The sequence below is a fragment of the Camelina sativa genome, chromosome 18 (assembly GCF_030686135.1).
Source record: "Camelina sativa cultivar CO46 ecotype springtype chromosome 18, ASM3068613v1".
Lineage (NCBI taxonomy): Eukaryota > Viridiplantae > Streptophyta > Magnoliopsida > Brassicales > Brassicaceae > Camelina > Camelina sativa.
In genome coordinates, this window is record NC_141897.1 from 19,041,242 (window position 1) to 19,056,538 (window position 15,297).

Genomic DNA, 15,297 nt, shown 5'->3' on the forward strand with positions numbered 1-15,297 from the left:
ACAACTCGATACCAAGGATAGGAAAAACACAAAAACAATCTTATTCCATAATCCAAAAGCACACAAGGACAAGGCAACGAAAGCCAAATACGAAAGGCCACATTCGGCACAAAAAACTAACAGAACAAACAAATCTCAAGTGCAAACTCAGTCTTCAATTCCCAGATCGGCATTGGAGGGTTCATCAAACTCAAGCTCGCCGATCTTCACGTGCCAGAACTGGCACTCCCTCCGCGGACTTTCTAGCGTGTCCATCGGGACATTCCCATCCCTAGCAACCATCTCCTCGAGATACGAGCGAATCTCCTCAGTACGGTTGCTTTCAACGAAGAAATGGTCCGTACACTCTAGCTGAATAATGTAACGATGCAATATGCCAACCCGAATCTGACAAGCGTCAAGCTCGGGTCGACCTTCGAAGGGCCTGCTCCCAATAGGCTCGAGATCGCCCGCTTGAAGGACGGGAATCGCCACCTCAGCCAATGACGCCTCACGACGAGAGCGCTCCTCTAACAAACGACCCCTTCTCCATTTCGGAACCAAGAATCCCTCGTCGATCATAGTTTCAAGATATTCGATAATTCCGTCAACACGATGAAACCAGAAATGACGCTCGAACTTTCGACTTATAGAGAGAGTGTAAGTTCTCAACCTCTGGATACGAGCACGATAAAACTCCATCTCGGAACGAACTACGTCACCAGATCTCACAGAGAGCCGCTCTCGCGCCCTCCTCAGCCACGCCGACCTCGTTGTCACAGGCATATAACCGATCTCAACTACTCTAAAATCAAGAGGAGAGGTTTATATTAAAAACAAGAAAGGAGGATGATGAGAAATGAGCAACTTGAAGACTAATTTATAGAACAAATAGTACGATTTTCGAGGCGAAGCAACCAATACAGCAATTCTCGAAAAACACATCCATAGAATGGTGAACATATATCATAAAATCATAGGACAACACATAAAGCAAGTCCTCGAACTGCTCGAGACAAGAGCGCCTAAACGACTCAACATCCGCTACAAAACGGGAATAGGTTCTAATAGCAGAACAAAACAAAAGCAAGTCACTGCTCGGCAGCAACGTGAGCATACGAGGCCGCAGGTGCCCCTGCCATGACGATCTCCTCTCTTACGGTTCGCCGCCTGAAGATTTGCAGGAATGACTGGAAGAGCCTCGAGGTCGCTGTCCAAAACGGCGGTGATGTCGAAACCAAGGACCTTGTCCTCCCACATCTTCGCATCAGCCTCCAAACCGAGCAAATTCTTCGACGGAATGACCGTACCACCCTTCACCAGCTCCTAAAGAAGAGACTCCTGCGCTGCTCTGTTGTCAATAATATGCTTCCTCATCCTCTCAATACGAGACATGTAGCCAGGAACCTCGACATCGACGCCCTGCCGCTCCGCTTGCAGCCCCTGCAACTGCGCCTTCTGAAATGCGTGATCGACCTCGAACTGCTCGAGACAAGAGCGGGAAGCGTCAAGAGAAGCCTTGAGATCGGCCACCTGCTTCCTGAAACCGGCGGTATGCTTCGTAAGAACGGCAGAAACCCCCCGCTCTTTTTCAAGATCCTGATGAAGCTTCTCAACCGATCTCCTCGACGGTTCAGAAGTGCGAGAATCAGCAAGTTGCTTCTCCAGCTCGGCAATGCGACGCTCGTACGAGACGACCATGCGGTTCACACCACCACCATCCTGAAATGCAAGAAATAAGCAATCAAGATAATAATTGGAAAAATTCAATCAAGAACATAAAGAGAAATGCCAACCTGGAAGTGTTTCCGAGTCCACGATCGATACAGCTCAGGATCATAGAGAGAACCCACAGAGGGAAGCGGGTCGAAAGAGCCGCGAACCTTGCTAGCGAGCTCACCACAAGCAGCAGCGTTGTTGATGAACAACTCATCCTTCATCTTGTAAAAACGAATCATCAATCTCAATGGTGTCGCGCGGTATGCCATCCCTCCTAGATCTCTTGGACGACTCGAGCTCAGGAACAACCACTTCACCATGAGAAGCTCTCTTCCTCGATGGAGTAAGACGCCCAGACTCAGCGACAACGATCGCTAGGGCATCAGAAGCCTCACCACATGACTTCTGCGCACGCGGAACAACAGCAGGAACCTTGGCAGCTCTTTTATTGGCACGGGCAGCGGCCACCTCCGCCAATCTCACATCTTCTGCAACTCGCAGATCAGCACCTCCGCCAGCTGACGGATCAACGACCTCAGTGTCGGTAGCGCGCGAAGAGGACCCAACATCAACGGTCTTCTTGAACTGATCGGCGTATCGAGGAAGACAAGTGTTAACTTTTCCCATCCCTAAGCGTGCTAGACCTAAAAAGGTGAAAAAAGTGTGACGACCCAATAACCGTCAAGGAGAGCAACAATCGATACAACAAAATAAGCAGGAAACTCACGAGATCTCTGAGTAATCGAAGGCCAATTGAGCGCCCCTAGTGTTCAGATCTGTCTGAGATTATCGAAAAAACCTGGAGGATGAGCGCGCAAGCGGACGACAGGCTCTGCAAACACCAATCAAAACAAAGAAAGGGTCAGAAACCAGTCAATAGCAATCAAACAAGTATGAGTGAGAAACTATGAAGCAACCGGGAAACATGTTCCACTCAGTAGCCCAAAACACATCGAGATCATCAACCGAAATCTCGTCCCGCTTGACAAGGAAAAAATAACGTTGCCAATGACAAATCTTCTTTTCATGCCCGACGACTATCTGATGACCCGATTTAGCGCTGGTATAGAAGTATCCCAGACTACCTCTAACTTTTGTGAACTTGGTGGCTTTCTGTAGAAAATGCACGTCAACCTCTACACCACAGTTGGTACCAAGTATCGCCAAACCGACTGCATTACGGATACCTCCCACAGAAAGCTGAGAAATGGCAATCCTACGCCTCGCATAATAACGTATCAACAATTCCAGTAAAGGGAACCAAAGACCGCATTCAGTAAAGTAATGCTCAAAAAACGCGATGAAACCTGTCGGAGGCGTCCAAGGACGTTCGTGAGACTCAGGAACCCGGAGAATCAATCCCTCGGGCATCCTACACCATCGTGCCATCTCAGCAATAATATCCGATGTGCACAACGAAGGACCATGATCGGTCGGACCGGCTGAAAGATTGGCACCAATCGACGCAGCACTAAGGCCCAAAACAGCCGAACGTGGACCAGTATCCTCGGCTAGGACAACGTCCATAGGACTCCCACCAGAACCATTGTCGCTATCTTCGCTGAACTCGAGAATATCAGCAAAATTGTAGTCGTTGGCCAAACTATCAAAATCTCCACACTCTGCTCCAATACCGACACTAACATCATCGAAAACGTCTTTATAAGCCGCAAACTCTTCGGAAAAAGCACGCTGGATTCTCGCAAGATTTTTACCACGCGTACACGTTAGAACTCGGGAGCTCGTCGAAGGACGACCTTCCTTTCTACACGAAATGCCGATCTCGCGACCACCCACCATGAGATCAGCATCACCATTGTCAGAATCGACCTCGCAGGAAGTATCGACGAGATCGGGACCGACCTCAACCCGACGACTAACTGCGCCGACCTCAGAAGCACCCATTCGCCGAGCTGACATCCTGCTCGCGAGACTGCCGATCTCACCAATTCGACGAGTGGTCGCAGTGCCCTCAACCATGTTGATCTCCGGTTCGTCTCCTATGCCGACCTCTGGCATGCCATCTGTGCCGACCACGTTCATACCCCCTCGCCGATCTCTCTCGTTTGGAGTCCTATCGCCTGACGACCGAGAACCGAGACCTCCCACGCCGATCTCACCGGCGCTAGGCCGAGCTCCATGATCTCTCATCCCGATCTCGCCAACAGATTACCGACCTCCGAGATCTCTCATCCCAATCTTGCCGACAGATTGCCGACCTACAAGATCTCTCATCCCGATCTCGTTGACGCCTGGCCGAGATCCAAGATCTTCCACGCCGGATCCAGCCACTCTCGGCGGAAAAGGGCCGACCACACCATTCAACCCGGAACCCTCTCTATCCAATCCGCTGATCTCCGCCGATCGACCAGACTCAAATGCTCCGCCTCTCTCAGCCGAATTCACGAAATCCAAACGGCGCCGATCTCCGACCATCCCGTTGCCGACATCGTTCTCTCTGCCGCCCTCGAAACCCAGCTCGATCTGATGACCTTCAAACCCACTCAAGCCCGAGCCAGCACGGCGACCTCCATCTCTCCCTTTATCGACATCGTGCCGATCCCTAACCGAACAGCCTCACCGACCGCCGACCATCGGCGATCTCCCCATGAGAAGCTCGCTCGGCGGCGGCTGCTAGGGCTTCAAGGATATGTGACCAAACAAAGGGGAGAGAAAAATAGAAAGAGAAAGAAGTAGAAACATAAAAATAAAAGGATAGAGAGAGAAAATTACCTTTTTATGGAGAGGAGGAAGTGAAGAAAAAGGAGAAGATGGGGAGACATAAATAAGTAAATAAAACGAAAATTTTAGTGTCGAAATCCGTCACCTCAATCTACGATCTGCTCTTTTCCGGAAATTCATCGAATACCACACTCAAGATTTCAGACCAGTGGATATCCCGAGTGTCTCTCGGAAGACGAGCGTGGAGTTAACGGAAAAGTCACTGTAGCAATCTCTTCTCGAAAGCAACCCGAAACGGTCTTTGCTGAGCAGACATATTACGGACAATTTAAAGTATGCCCGATGATCGCAGAAGAATTGCCGCTCTCCGGACTAAGGGGGGGACTATTGTTGGATATGGGTTGTGCCCAATATGCCACTCGGCCCAACAATACAAGTTAATTCTAATTTCAGCCCAACAAGATTGTGAGAAAGCCATTCACTTTCCGCAGAGGGCAATCTCGACAATTCGCATCGGGAACCCTAGGGAACTCTAGGTCAACAGTCTCCTATAAAGAGAGAAAGCATTTATTGGGATCAGGATCGGGACCCGCGAACAATACCTAAAGAGTGATACTTTGCATCGAAAACTGTTATTGTCTTTCGTATAATTCATTCCTATTTTCAGTTCGTCACTTTTAGCTTGCTAGTTCGCTTGTGAACTAACGAGCTCAATCTCGACTTGTTTTAAGTGACGATCTCACGTTTTCCCCTATTAATTTGCTTGCTCTTTCCCATAAAATCTTTATTTGTTTAAGTTGTGCAATGCCCGGTACTAAACAGGTAATATAACCCTAACATAAAATAGAAAAAGTAATAATTATTGGCATAACACGTTTCTCTATCACATGTTCTGGACTCTTTGTAATGGATTCCGGTGATATGTTTCAGATGGATTAGGAGAGTTGCATGAGTTCTGATGATCCCCTTGTTGCATTATGCTGGAGGATTTAACTCATTTGAAGATTTATTGATGAACACATAGTGGAGTGGAGGCTGGGGAGATGGGGAGGCAATAAGAGTGCCGACAACAAAAAGATAGCGTTTGCAACAAACAGAGCTTCAAGGAGAAAGAGAGCAAGAAACCTTTCTTGTTTGTGAGAAAGGCTCAGATTACTTCAGTCCCTTGAGGTGTTTTGCTCGTACAATGACCATAACCCCAAATTAAATTAAATGCTGCTCATTTGCCTGATTTATTGAGAATAGGGATATCAAAACGGCTAAATACTTAGCATAATAAGGTTAGTTTGTTCTCTGAAAACTGCTCTAATAATTATATGGTCTGGGGAAGAGAGATTATAAGAATTCAAGAAGAAATAAATAAAGAGTTCAAGCCATCACACAGAATTACAAATTGACAAAGACCAAACCTTCAAAAAATAGAGAGTGCGATGGCAGCAGCCATCAGTAGTGGAAAGAAGAACCTGTGTTCCCGGTAAGCCCCACCGTAGTAGGGCTCTATCATAATTGGAAATCTGCAGGTTCCAGTTGAAGGATCCGTCTTGGTCACCTCTGATATGTTTGGAAACTTACAAGCTGTATCAAGCTGGTCATTTATCTGAAAGTAACTGTTGAATGCATACGATATGTTTTGCTTCCCGTCCAGATCCGCACACGACGTCCCAACCCCGAGACTGGTGCAGTCCCCACGGCTACATGCGTAGCTCACGCTGGGAGCCACCTGTGGATCATCCAGCTTCACGTTTGGCTTCATCACACACCATTTCCTCTGTAGGTAGCGTACTCCTTTTGCCTGGATCAGAGCTCCTGTGTTGGTTGTCCCTAGGTTCAAGGCGTATTTAGGTAAGCCATCAAATGTGAATATCCCCCAGTGTCGTTCAAAGTATCCAGGCTGAACACTTTTGGCGTCCTCATCTATCAAGCTGAACAGGTATGCATCGATAGGGCCAGGCCTTCTCGGAGTCCCTTTCCCGCCTGAGATATGGGCCATGAAGCCTTGGTTGAACTTTCTAGCATAGTCCAAGTTCGCATTCCTGTCCCCATCAGTAGGCCACCCAATCTCCCCAATAATGATAGGCATGTTACCAAACCCATTCTTCTCGAGGGCATGCACTAGAGTGTCATAATTTGCATCAAACATGTTGTAATAGAAAGTCCCACCATCACTCACTGGCTGTGAGTTTCCATCAAAGAAAGCGTAATCCACTGGGAAGTTGGCGTCATTGTAAAGACTGATGAAGGGATAAATGTTAACAGTAAAAGGGCCGCCATTTTCGCTCAAGAACTTGACGATAGTGATCATGAGATCACGGATATTAGCTCTGAAATCACCTCCAGAAGGGAAAGTGGTGGAGCTTTCATAGACATCAGCGTTCAAGGGACATGTGACCTTCACTTGGTTCTGCAGGCCAGCCTTTATAATTGCAATTTGGATGTTCCTCAACGCAGGGAAAGTAGTACTCAGATAGCTCCCGTTGTAAGTCGACAAGAAAGGTTCATTACCCACAGCCACATATCTGTACAAGTACAACAACCAAATCACAACATCAATTCAACACCTACTTTAGTGAGATTAATTTGGTCTGGTACAGTTAACACATGAGAAAAAAAGACAGTAACCCGTAATTTCAGACATAGCTACTAACTGTCTAGGAGAATCCATACTCAAAGTCAAAGTAACTGATTCTAAATTTATAACTTGTACAGTGTGAAAATGTGGAACCCTAATAAAAAAAAGGAAACTTTGATTAAAGAAACTAAAAAAGGAAAGAAAAGGACCTGATGTTAACTTTATCGGTGGAGATGTGAACTGAGACATTTTTAGCAACCCATTTCTCAGCGGCTTTGAGGCTAGAGGCGAGAGAAGCAAGCATCTCATTGGGAATACCGACCATAACCTCTATACCGGATTTGCCCAAAGCTCTGAGAGTGTCGTATTCCGCGTCAAAGAGCTTCACTTTCTGAATACCATTCTCTCTAAGCATCCGCACCACTATGTCCGGTGGAAGAGGGTGCGACGCCTGTGTGCCCCAGTTAGCTCCAATTGAACTTGCCCTCTGACAAAACACCGCCACCGACAATAATAGTAACAACGAACCCCAACCCATATCTATGGCTCGCCGATCTGACCCTTCTCTTCACCGGAAAGCGATACAAGACCACACTGAGCTTGGAGTTTGAGCTTTGAGCTTTGAGCTTTGAGCTGTGAGCTGAGCTGTACTGTTTCTTTCAGTCCACTGGGTATTAAAGCGACCACGCACGAGCGAGTGACCTCTGCTTTCGGCAACCCATAACGACAAAATGACACGTAAGCATCGCGTCAAACGATGCCTCTCGAGTTTGGAGTTTGGTTTGGTGCTCTCTCATAAAAGTTCTTTTACCGAAATATGGGCTTTTGTATCTCAGGCCCATATCTTAGAAATAATTAATTTGGTTTACTGGTTAAATATCCAGCTAAATCGTAGTAGGGTTTTTGCTCTTTACCCATTGTTCCCATAAGTTTAAATTTCGATTTATTATAATGGTCACCTTTTTTTTTTTTTTTGGTCACCTATTTTCGATTTTCTTAGAACAAAATATTTTGACTCAATAGTTGATAGCTAAAGACTTTTTAATTTTTTTTTTTATTATTAGTTTAGAGGTGAAATAATAATATTTTGGTTAATCGACGGAGAGAAAACAAAAAATTGTGTGGAGAAGACAGTGGCCAGTGGAGGAATTTTTGCGGGAGGAAAGAGCAAAAACCCTACTACGATTTACCGTTTACTAGGAGAAGAAGAAGACGATGCGCAGATTCGGGGCTGGGAACAAATCCGTTTCCAAGCTCGTTTTCACCCTTTGTGTTGCTCTCCTGGTACGATTTCTTCCTTCTTCGATCCGTCGTAACATGATCATAAAATCAAATTTGATGAGTTGCGAAGTTATCTTGTTAATGCTTTGGTTTTTTTCAAAATTACCTTTTCTCTTTCTCAATTGAAATTGCGTGATTTGTTTGATTGATTTCGTGGTTGTTGTTAGTTCATACCATCTCTATCATATGGAGCTCCTCATGGAAAACGCAATACGGCAAAGTCTTCTGTGTTTTCCTTGTTCAATCTCAGGGACAAAAGCAGATTTTGGAGCGAGTCTGTCTTTCGTACTGGTATCTTCTGTCTCCCCAGGCCTCTCCTTCTCTTGTTGCTTTTGGATTTCCTGTGTGTTCGTTCCTTTTCATCACTATTTTACTTAACGCTATTATCAGATTTTGATGATTTGGAGTCATCAATCCATCCGAATTCTGGTGTTCTGAATTACACCAAGTCAGGTAAATTGCCTTTCGTTTTCAATTCAGTTGATGTGAATGCTTATGGACATGCTAGCTCCAATTTGAGTTGCATCTTTTTCAGGAAATATTGCGAGCTACCTAGACCTTATGGAAGTCGATTCTGTCTATCTTCCCGTGCCAGTTAATTTTATTTTCATTGGGTTTGAAGGAAAAGGAAACCAAGGTGAATAGCTTCTGCCTCTCTTGTTTTCCTTTGAATTGTAGCCATCACTTGATGTTCTCTTTTGTTCATAATATTTTTAAACACACTTCTTCCAGACTTCAAACTTCGTCCTGAGGAACTTGAGCGTTGGTTCAATAAATTTGATCACATGTTTGAACATACACGAGTTCCACAAACCAAAGAAGTTCTCAACCCCTTTTACAAGACTAACATTGAAAAGGAGGTGAAACACCATCTTCCTATCATCAGTCGCGTTAACTACAAGTACAGTCATCTTTTTGTGACCTTTTTACTGGTGGTTCATTAGTAATGTTGGTGTGGTTTTACATATAGTTTTTGCTGGGCCTTTGTTTCCTTTTGTCAGCTTTTCTGTACATGCTATACAAATGGGAGAAAAGGTGACATCAGTAATTGAACGCGCCATCAATGTTTTAGCACGTAAAGATGACGTGTCTCCCAATAGGTAATAGTGGTAATCCATTTCAAAGGGTTTCTTGCTTCAGACTATGTCGTATGGAAGTCACTTGGTTCTGGCATCTTTACGTCACTCATGATTGCTGCTTGCAGTACTTTTTTGAGTGGTGGTCCTGATTATCATTTTCTGAGTCTTTTCTATGCTATACTCTCTCCTTTTATGGTAACAGGGATGAGGAAAGTGCTCTATGGCAAGTGGATGTTGAGATGATGGAATACATTTTCACTAGCCTTGTGGAATATTTTCATCTCGAGGATGCATACAACGTATTTATTTTGAATCCCAAACATGAGATTAAAAAAGCCAAATATGGATACTGGTGAGGACCTGCTGTTTACATTATCATATCATTATATTACGGATGAAAAATATACTAGACTTATAAAATGATTTTTGCAGGAGAGGGTTCTCAGACTCAGAGATATCTTATCTAAAAGAGGTAGGTCTCGATCCCTCAGATTCGTTTCATGCTTCAAAAGAAATTGCGTTATAATCAAACACAAAGAAAGGAAGAATGTCGTTTAAAGTGATCTCTTGGTTATTTTCGCTATTAGTTCCTTACTCTCTTTATTTTTCGCAGAACAAGGACAATGTTAAAAAACTTCTTCAGTCTGGGAAGCCGTCAGAAAATATATTAGGTATAGAAAGGCAATAAAAACGATATTTCTCCATTGATGATGTACATTCCAGTTTTCTTATTTGCAACCTGGTGCAAGTATGTTGTAGCATTTGATATGGTGAAGAAGCCATTCTACGACAGACATCCAATGCTGAAATTTTCCTGGACAAATGCGGAGGAGACTGATACGGTTAGTTATTTTATGGCAAGTTTTAGTATTCCATTGATTAGCCTTAATGCTTGTAAGATATGGAAGATATTTATTTTGACAATATTTTTAGTCTTGTAAGATATGCAATGGCTATACTCACATGCGGGAATCAGATCCTTTGTGCTGCGAGTATCTGGTGTTTCGTTACGTCTTACGTACATTGACTATTGTGTTTTTCTTTGTTGATTGTTGTCTTTCTTTCAGGCCGAGTGGTACAATGCATGGCAGGATGCTCTTAATAAGTTGGAACAGCTATCTCATGGTAAAGATGCAGCGGAACTCATTCAGAGTAAGGTTTTGCAGGTACCAGTCTTCTTTTACTCTGGCCTAATGCTTTCTTGTCCCAAAATCTATTTTTGCTTAACATGGATGTCCTTACATGTGCTTAATTTTGGATCTTTCTCAATGGAAATTTCAAGTTGCTTAAAGGGAAAAATGAAGATATGAAGGTGATTCTAGAAAAGGATTTAAGAGCTGGAGACTTAAGCAATCTTAACTCAGAATGTCTGACTGATATCTGGATCGGAAAGGGCAGGTTGCTTTTCTGAAGCTCTCAATGCATTTGTGTACTCATTCTGGCTTAGAGCGCATCTTAAGCATGCCAATAAATTGTTAAAGCTGTATGTTTCATGATTTTGTGTGTGTTTCCTCTCAGGTGGGCATTCATTGACTTAACTGCTGGCCCTTTTTCATGGGGACCTTCGGTCGGTGGGGAAGGAGTGCGAACCGAACTTAGTTTGCCAAATGTGGGAAAGACTATTGGTGCTGTTGCAGGTATTATTTGCAATAAATCTTCTGCAAAATGGCTTCTAAGTTGTAAACATCCTGACCGTTTACCTAGGCTTATCCTGACCATTTACCTAGGCTTATCATGACCTTTTTCCATGTGGAAAAATCGTTTCCTGAATTTCTGTTAATCTTGTGTCCATGATTTTATTTTCTGCTAGAAATATCTGAAGATGAAGCAGAAGATAAACTTCAAGCTGCAATTCAAGATAAATTTTCTGTGTTTGGAGAGGTGAGTTCTAATTGGTGAAATAAGCAGCCATTCAGTTCATAAAAGAACCTTTATTTTGGAAGTACCTGAATTATCGTGGGCACTGTTGTACTCCAGTACAAACAAGAATAGGACTAACAAATAAGTTGAATAACCAAATTTCTGGTACTTTTTAAGAGGCGGAAAACATAAAGTTTACCTCTGTGGTGGTGGGTAGACTTACCATAGTGATAAGATCAGAGAAAAAACTTAAATTAAGGTGTTGAGAAAAGAAGAGTAAGAGAGAGTTTGGGTATAGGAGATTAGGAGTCATGGGCTCTTGAAATTAAAGAATCATCTCAGACAAAGCTCCACGAACTAGTTTCTCTATTATTTGTTTCATGTACTATAAAGGTGAACATATCACTTGTTAATTAAGAATTTGGATCCTTAGAGCTGTATTTCTTTGAGGCTGACGCATGTGCATAAAAGCAAGTGTGTTCTGGTCCACAGTATGCAATATCTCTGAGTTATGTTTTCATTTGCCATGTTTGAACTGCTTTGGCGTAAGACTTCTCAGTATTGCTTTTTCTTTTTCTTTTTCTTGTCCCAGAATGATCATCAGGCTGTTGACATTCTTCTAGCTGAAATTGATGTATATGAACTATTTGCTTTCAAGCACTGCAAGGGAAGGAAAGTGAAACTTGCTCTTTGTGAAGGTGCTTCCTCAACGCTGCTTTGTTTTCATGTACCCTCTTCATATATTCATGCACCCCCTTGGTTTCAAAGAAGGATTCTGCACAGCTCCCACATTATTTCTTGAGTAATTGTTTTCAGTATTTTGTGTGTGTTTTCCTCATTTTGTCCTCATTTACGTGTCCAAGAACTTGATGAAAGAATGCGGGATTTAAAAACTGAGCTCCAGTCATTTGACGGAGAGGAATATGATGAGACTCACAAGAGAAAAGCCATGGATGCACTAAAACGAATGGAGAGCTGGAATTTGTTTAGCGATGAACATGAGGTATTTTCGTGGTCCCACGCTAGGTTTTTTCTTCTGTTGCTATCTCCCTTGCTGGTTTGAGAATTCTTTCAGTAAGGCGATTAGAATCATAATGCTTCAGTTTTATATAAAAAAATTTTACACATTGCATCTGTAATCTCGATTGCACAGGAGTTCCAAAGTTACACAGTTGCACGCGATACTTTCCTTGCACATTTAGGTGCTACTCTCTGGGGATCCATTAGACATATAATATCACCCTCAGTTGCTGATGGTGCATTTCATCATTATGAGAAAATCTCTTTTCAGCTTGTCTTCATCACCCAAGAGGTATGTTCGTGTCAAATGGTCTAAAGGATTTGCCATCAGGTCAAGCATATTTTGGTGACAACTTCAGTTAATCTCATAATCTAAAGTCACAGGGATAAAAACATGTCATGAGATGAATAAAACGTAAAATTATGAAATACATTTGTCATTTTCTTTTCAAAGATTATGTAATTTATGTTTGATAATGAAATATTATTGCTAACTAGCATAGTTACCTCATCCTACCAATAACATTGCCTGCAGTTTTTTCAATTTAGTTTCTATAGATGCTTGAATGAGGTCGTCACTCTGTAATTTTATTGATGTAGAAAGTTCGACAAATCAAACAGCTGCCGGTGGATCTCAATGCCATCATGGATGGGCTTTCTTCGCTGTTGTTACCTTCTCAGAAGCCTATGTTCAGCCAGCATATGTATGCACTGAAAGGCTTGATCTTTCTGACCCTCTTTGATAAACGATAGCCTCAAAATGTGGTTAGACCTTAAAATTAGTAGAGTGTCTTGTCCCCAAAAAGAGAGAAACATGTTAATTATTCTTAGATGATTTATCCCCCCTCCGATTTCTGTATGCAACTTCGAGCTGTATTGAAGTGTCAATAACAATTGTGACAGGTTAACACTCTCTGAGGATCCTGCATTGGCTATGGCTTTTTCAGTAGCACGAAGGGCAGCAGCTGTCCCTCTATTGCTTGTCAATGGAACTTACCGGAAGACTGTTCGTTCATATCTTGATTCATCAATCCTCCAGTATCAATTACAAAGGCTGAACGATCACACTCCCCTTAAAGGTCAGCTAACAACAGAAATTTTCGCTCTGTTAAGTAGATATTTTTTGAAAATTGTCACTATTAATCTCTTTTGCTGTGGCACCTTTGTAGTCACGAGAGAAGCCTTTCCTTAATGCTAAACTAGAAACTATTTGCTACCAGTTTTTAAGTGATTTGGTGTTCCGTTTTTCTATCTAATTTATATATTGATGTAGACTCTATGGATCACAATTACGTTGAGAATTTTGATAACTGTTCTCCTTTTGCATATGTACTTCAAGTTTTCGTCGTAGGGTAGTAAGAAAAATGCAGAAGATCTGAGATACTGTATTATTTACTGTGCCTGAGCTGTGAGATATATATTTACTACCGCCTTCGTTTAGAATTGTTACAATTTGAGTGATTGCGTTAATTGCTAGTGGATCCCATGCATTGGTTGATGTTGATACATTGTGATTGGCATTGACACTCTGTGTCTAATCTCGTATATAATTCAGGAGGTCATGCCCACAGCAGGTCTACTCTTGAAATTCCTATCTTTTGGCTCATCAATGGGGATCCGCTCCTGATTGACAAGCATTATCAAGCCAAGGCACTTTCAAATATGGTCGTTGTTGTTCAGTCGGAGGCATCTTCATGGGAGAGCCATTTGCAATGCAACGGAAGATCACTTTTATGGGATCTAAGGTATAACACATACATGTTAGCAGCTTTGTATTAGCAGAAATTTTGTAATGCGCCTAGTTAGATTTTGCACGTCATGAGTGAGTTAGAGTAAATGAGTTTTCCCTTCTTCCTTGCATCTTTATAACACAGGACCCCGGTGAAAGCAGCCATGGCCTCTGTTGCCGAACATCTAGCTGGATTGCTTCCTCTTCATCTTGTCTACAGTGTAGCTCATGAAAGTGCAATTGAGGTATAAAGTTATGCTGACAGATTATACAAAATAGCATTGTTATGTAGTTCCATAAATATTTTCATATTGCTGGTAACTATTGCAATGTTTTGAACCGAGGACAAACAAACATTAATTATAATCTCCAAATAAAGAAGCTGATGGTCCGGCTTACAATCTTTTGAAAATGGTGTTTCGTAGGACTGGACATGGTCAGTAGGTTGCAATCCCTTATCCATCACTTCTCAAGGTTGGCGCCTTTCACTATTTCAATCTGACACAATTGCCCGGAGCTATATTTTTACGGCGCTCGAAGAATCAATACAAGCAGTCAATTCAGGGATTCATCTTCTGCGGCTGGAGCGAACGAGTATCCTTGGAAGTTCTTTAAATTTATGTTTTGAGGTTTTGAATTTGAACTATGAAGGGCTTTTATTACCTGCGGGTCTTAATATGCTAGTGTAAATATCCTTGACCAGAAACAAGATCAAAAAACGTTTAAGCTCTTCCGATCGAGGGAACGTGAGCTGATGAACAAGTACAAGTATGTGGTTAGCCTGTGGAGACGGGTGAGTACACACACATTTGTACATTTAGCTTGGTTTCTGCAATTGGGAAAGCCAAATGATGTCTTTGCTATATGTTAACAGCTTTCGAATGTTGCGGGAGAAACACGATATGGTGATGCCATGAGATTTCTATATACCTTAGAGGAAGCTACGAACTCGTAAGTACACCTTCTTTTACCCTTGCTACAGTTTTTAAGAGGAATGATTTGCTATAAACCCAGGCTTTTTATTTGATCAGATTCGTAAGAGAAGTGAATGCAACTGTGGGGGTCTTGCACCCAATTCACTGCACAAAAGAGAGGAAGGTGAAAGTGGAAGTGGACATGACCACAATTCCTGCCTTTATCATAGTTGCGATTCTTCTTTACGTTGTCTTAAAGCCAAGGGCTCCTAAGCCAAAAATCAACTGATCTCCAAAATCTAAAGAAGACAGTGTAGTATTATCACTCATTTTGTATCTCACACATGAGCAACAATTTTGTTGTAATCTGTATTCTGATTCGTTACTGCAAATTACAGAAGGATGTAGAACTTAGCAAATTTCGTACTTGAAGATAGACATTAATAGATAAAACAAGAATGAATG

General features: G+C 42.6%; 2 protein-coding genes across 4 annotated transcripts; one reads left to right on the top strand and one right to left on the bottom strand.

Moving 5' to 3' along the window:
* Positions 1 to 5,665: 5,665 nt before the first annotated feature.
* Positions 5,666 to 7,715, bottom strand: LOC104761909 (glucan endo-1,3-beta-glucosidase 6). Its single transcript, XM_010485077.3, has 2 exons — positions 7,159 to 7,715; positions 5,666 to 6,896 (listed from the first exon to the last, which is right to left on the bottom strand). Exons 1-2 carry the CDS (start codon positions 7,485 to 7,487, stop codon positions 5,792 to 5,794), a joined length of 1,434 nt encoding a protein of 477 aa, XP_010483379.1. The 5' UTR covers positions 7,488 to 7,715; the 3' UTR covers positions 5,666 to 5,791.
* On the top strand, positions 7,161 to 15,251 carry LOC104761908 (uncharacterized). Of its 3 annotated transcripts, XM_010485076.3 has the most exons (26): positions 7,161 to 7,687; positions 8,014 to 8,233; positions 8,398 to 8,521; positions 8,621 to 8,683; positions 8,766 to 8,867; positions 8,963 to 9,131; positions 9,232 to 9,330; positions 9,512 to 9,661; positions 9,742 to 9,781; positions 9,923 to 9,980; positions 10,069 to 10,151; positions 10,377 to 10,475; positions 10,592 to 10,707; positions 10,828 to 10,946; positions 11,120 to 11,190; positions 11,762 to 11,867; positions 12,033 to 12,172; positions 12,323 to 12,481; positions 12,790 to 12,893; positions 13,093 to 13,268; positions 13,745 to 13,934; positions 14,064 to 14,163; positions 14,344 to 14,512; positions 14,629 to 14,711; positions 14,793 to 14,869; positions 14,950 to 15,251. In XM_010485076.3, exons 2-26 carry the CDS (start codon positions 8,165 to 8,167, stop codon positions 15,119 to 15,121), a joined length of 2,838 nt encoding a protein of 945 aa, XP_010483378.1. In that variant the 5' UTR covers positions 7,161 to 7,687; positions 8,014 to 8,164; the 3' UTR covers positions 15,122 to 15,251. The 3 variants fall into 3 exon arrangements, with proteins under 3 accessions (XP_010483378.1, XP_087354146.1, XP_087354145.1); XM_087498020.1 differs by lacking the exons at positions 7,161 to 7,687; positions 13,745 to 13,934; positions 14,064 to 14,163; ... (2 more) ...; positions 14,793 to 14,869; positions 14,950 to 15,251 and having other exon boundaries at positions 7,855 to 8,233; positions 12,790 to 12,954; positions 13,093 to 13,226; XM_087498019.1 differs by lacking the exons at positions 7,161 to 7,687; positions 8,014 to 8,233; positions 8,398 to 8,521; ... (3 more) ...; positions 9,232 to 9,330; positions 9,512 to 9,661 and having other exon boundaries at positions 9,743 to 9,781; positions 10,059 to 10,151.
* Positions 15,252 to 15,297: the final 46 nt, after the last annotated feature.

What these genes read in the sequence shown, in the direction of transcription:
- LOC104761908 (XM_010485076.3), top strand. Translation starts at nt 8,165, where the DNA reads ATGCGCAGATTCGGGGCTGGGAACAAATCCGTTTCCAAGCTCGTTTTC. An exon ending in ATCAGTCGCGTTAACTACAA is followed by an intron (nt 9,132 to 9,231) that starts GTACAGTCATCT and finishes TCCTTTTGTCAG; the next exon opens with CTTTTCTGTACATGCTATAC. An exon ending in CCTATGTTCAGCCAGCATAT is followed by an intron (nt 12,894 to 13,092) that starts GTATGCACTGAA and finishes CAATTGTGACAG; the next exon opens with GTTAACACTCTCTGAGGATC.
- LOC104761909 (XM_010485077.3), bottom strand. Translation starts at nt 7,487, where the DNA reads ATGGGTTGGGGTTCGTTGTTACTATTATTGTCGGTGGCGGTGTTTTGT. An exon ending in ACCGATAAAGTTAACATCAG is followed by an intron (nt 6,897 to 7,158) that starts GTCCTTTTCTTT and finishes GTACTTGTACAG; the next exon opens with ATATGTGGCTGTGGGTAATG.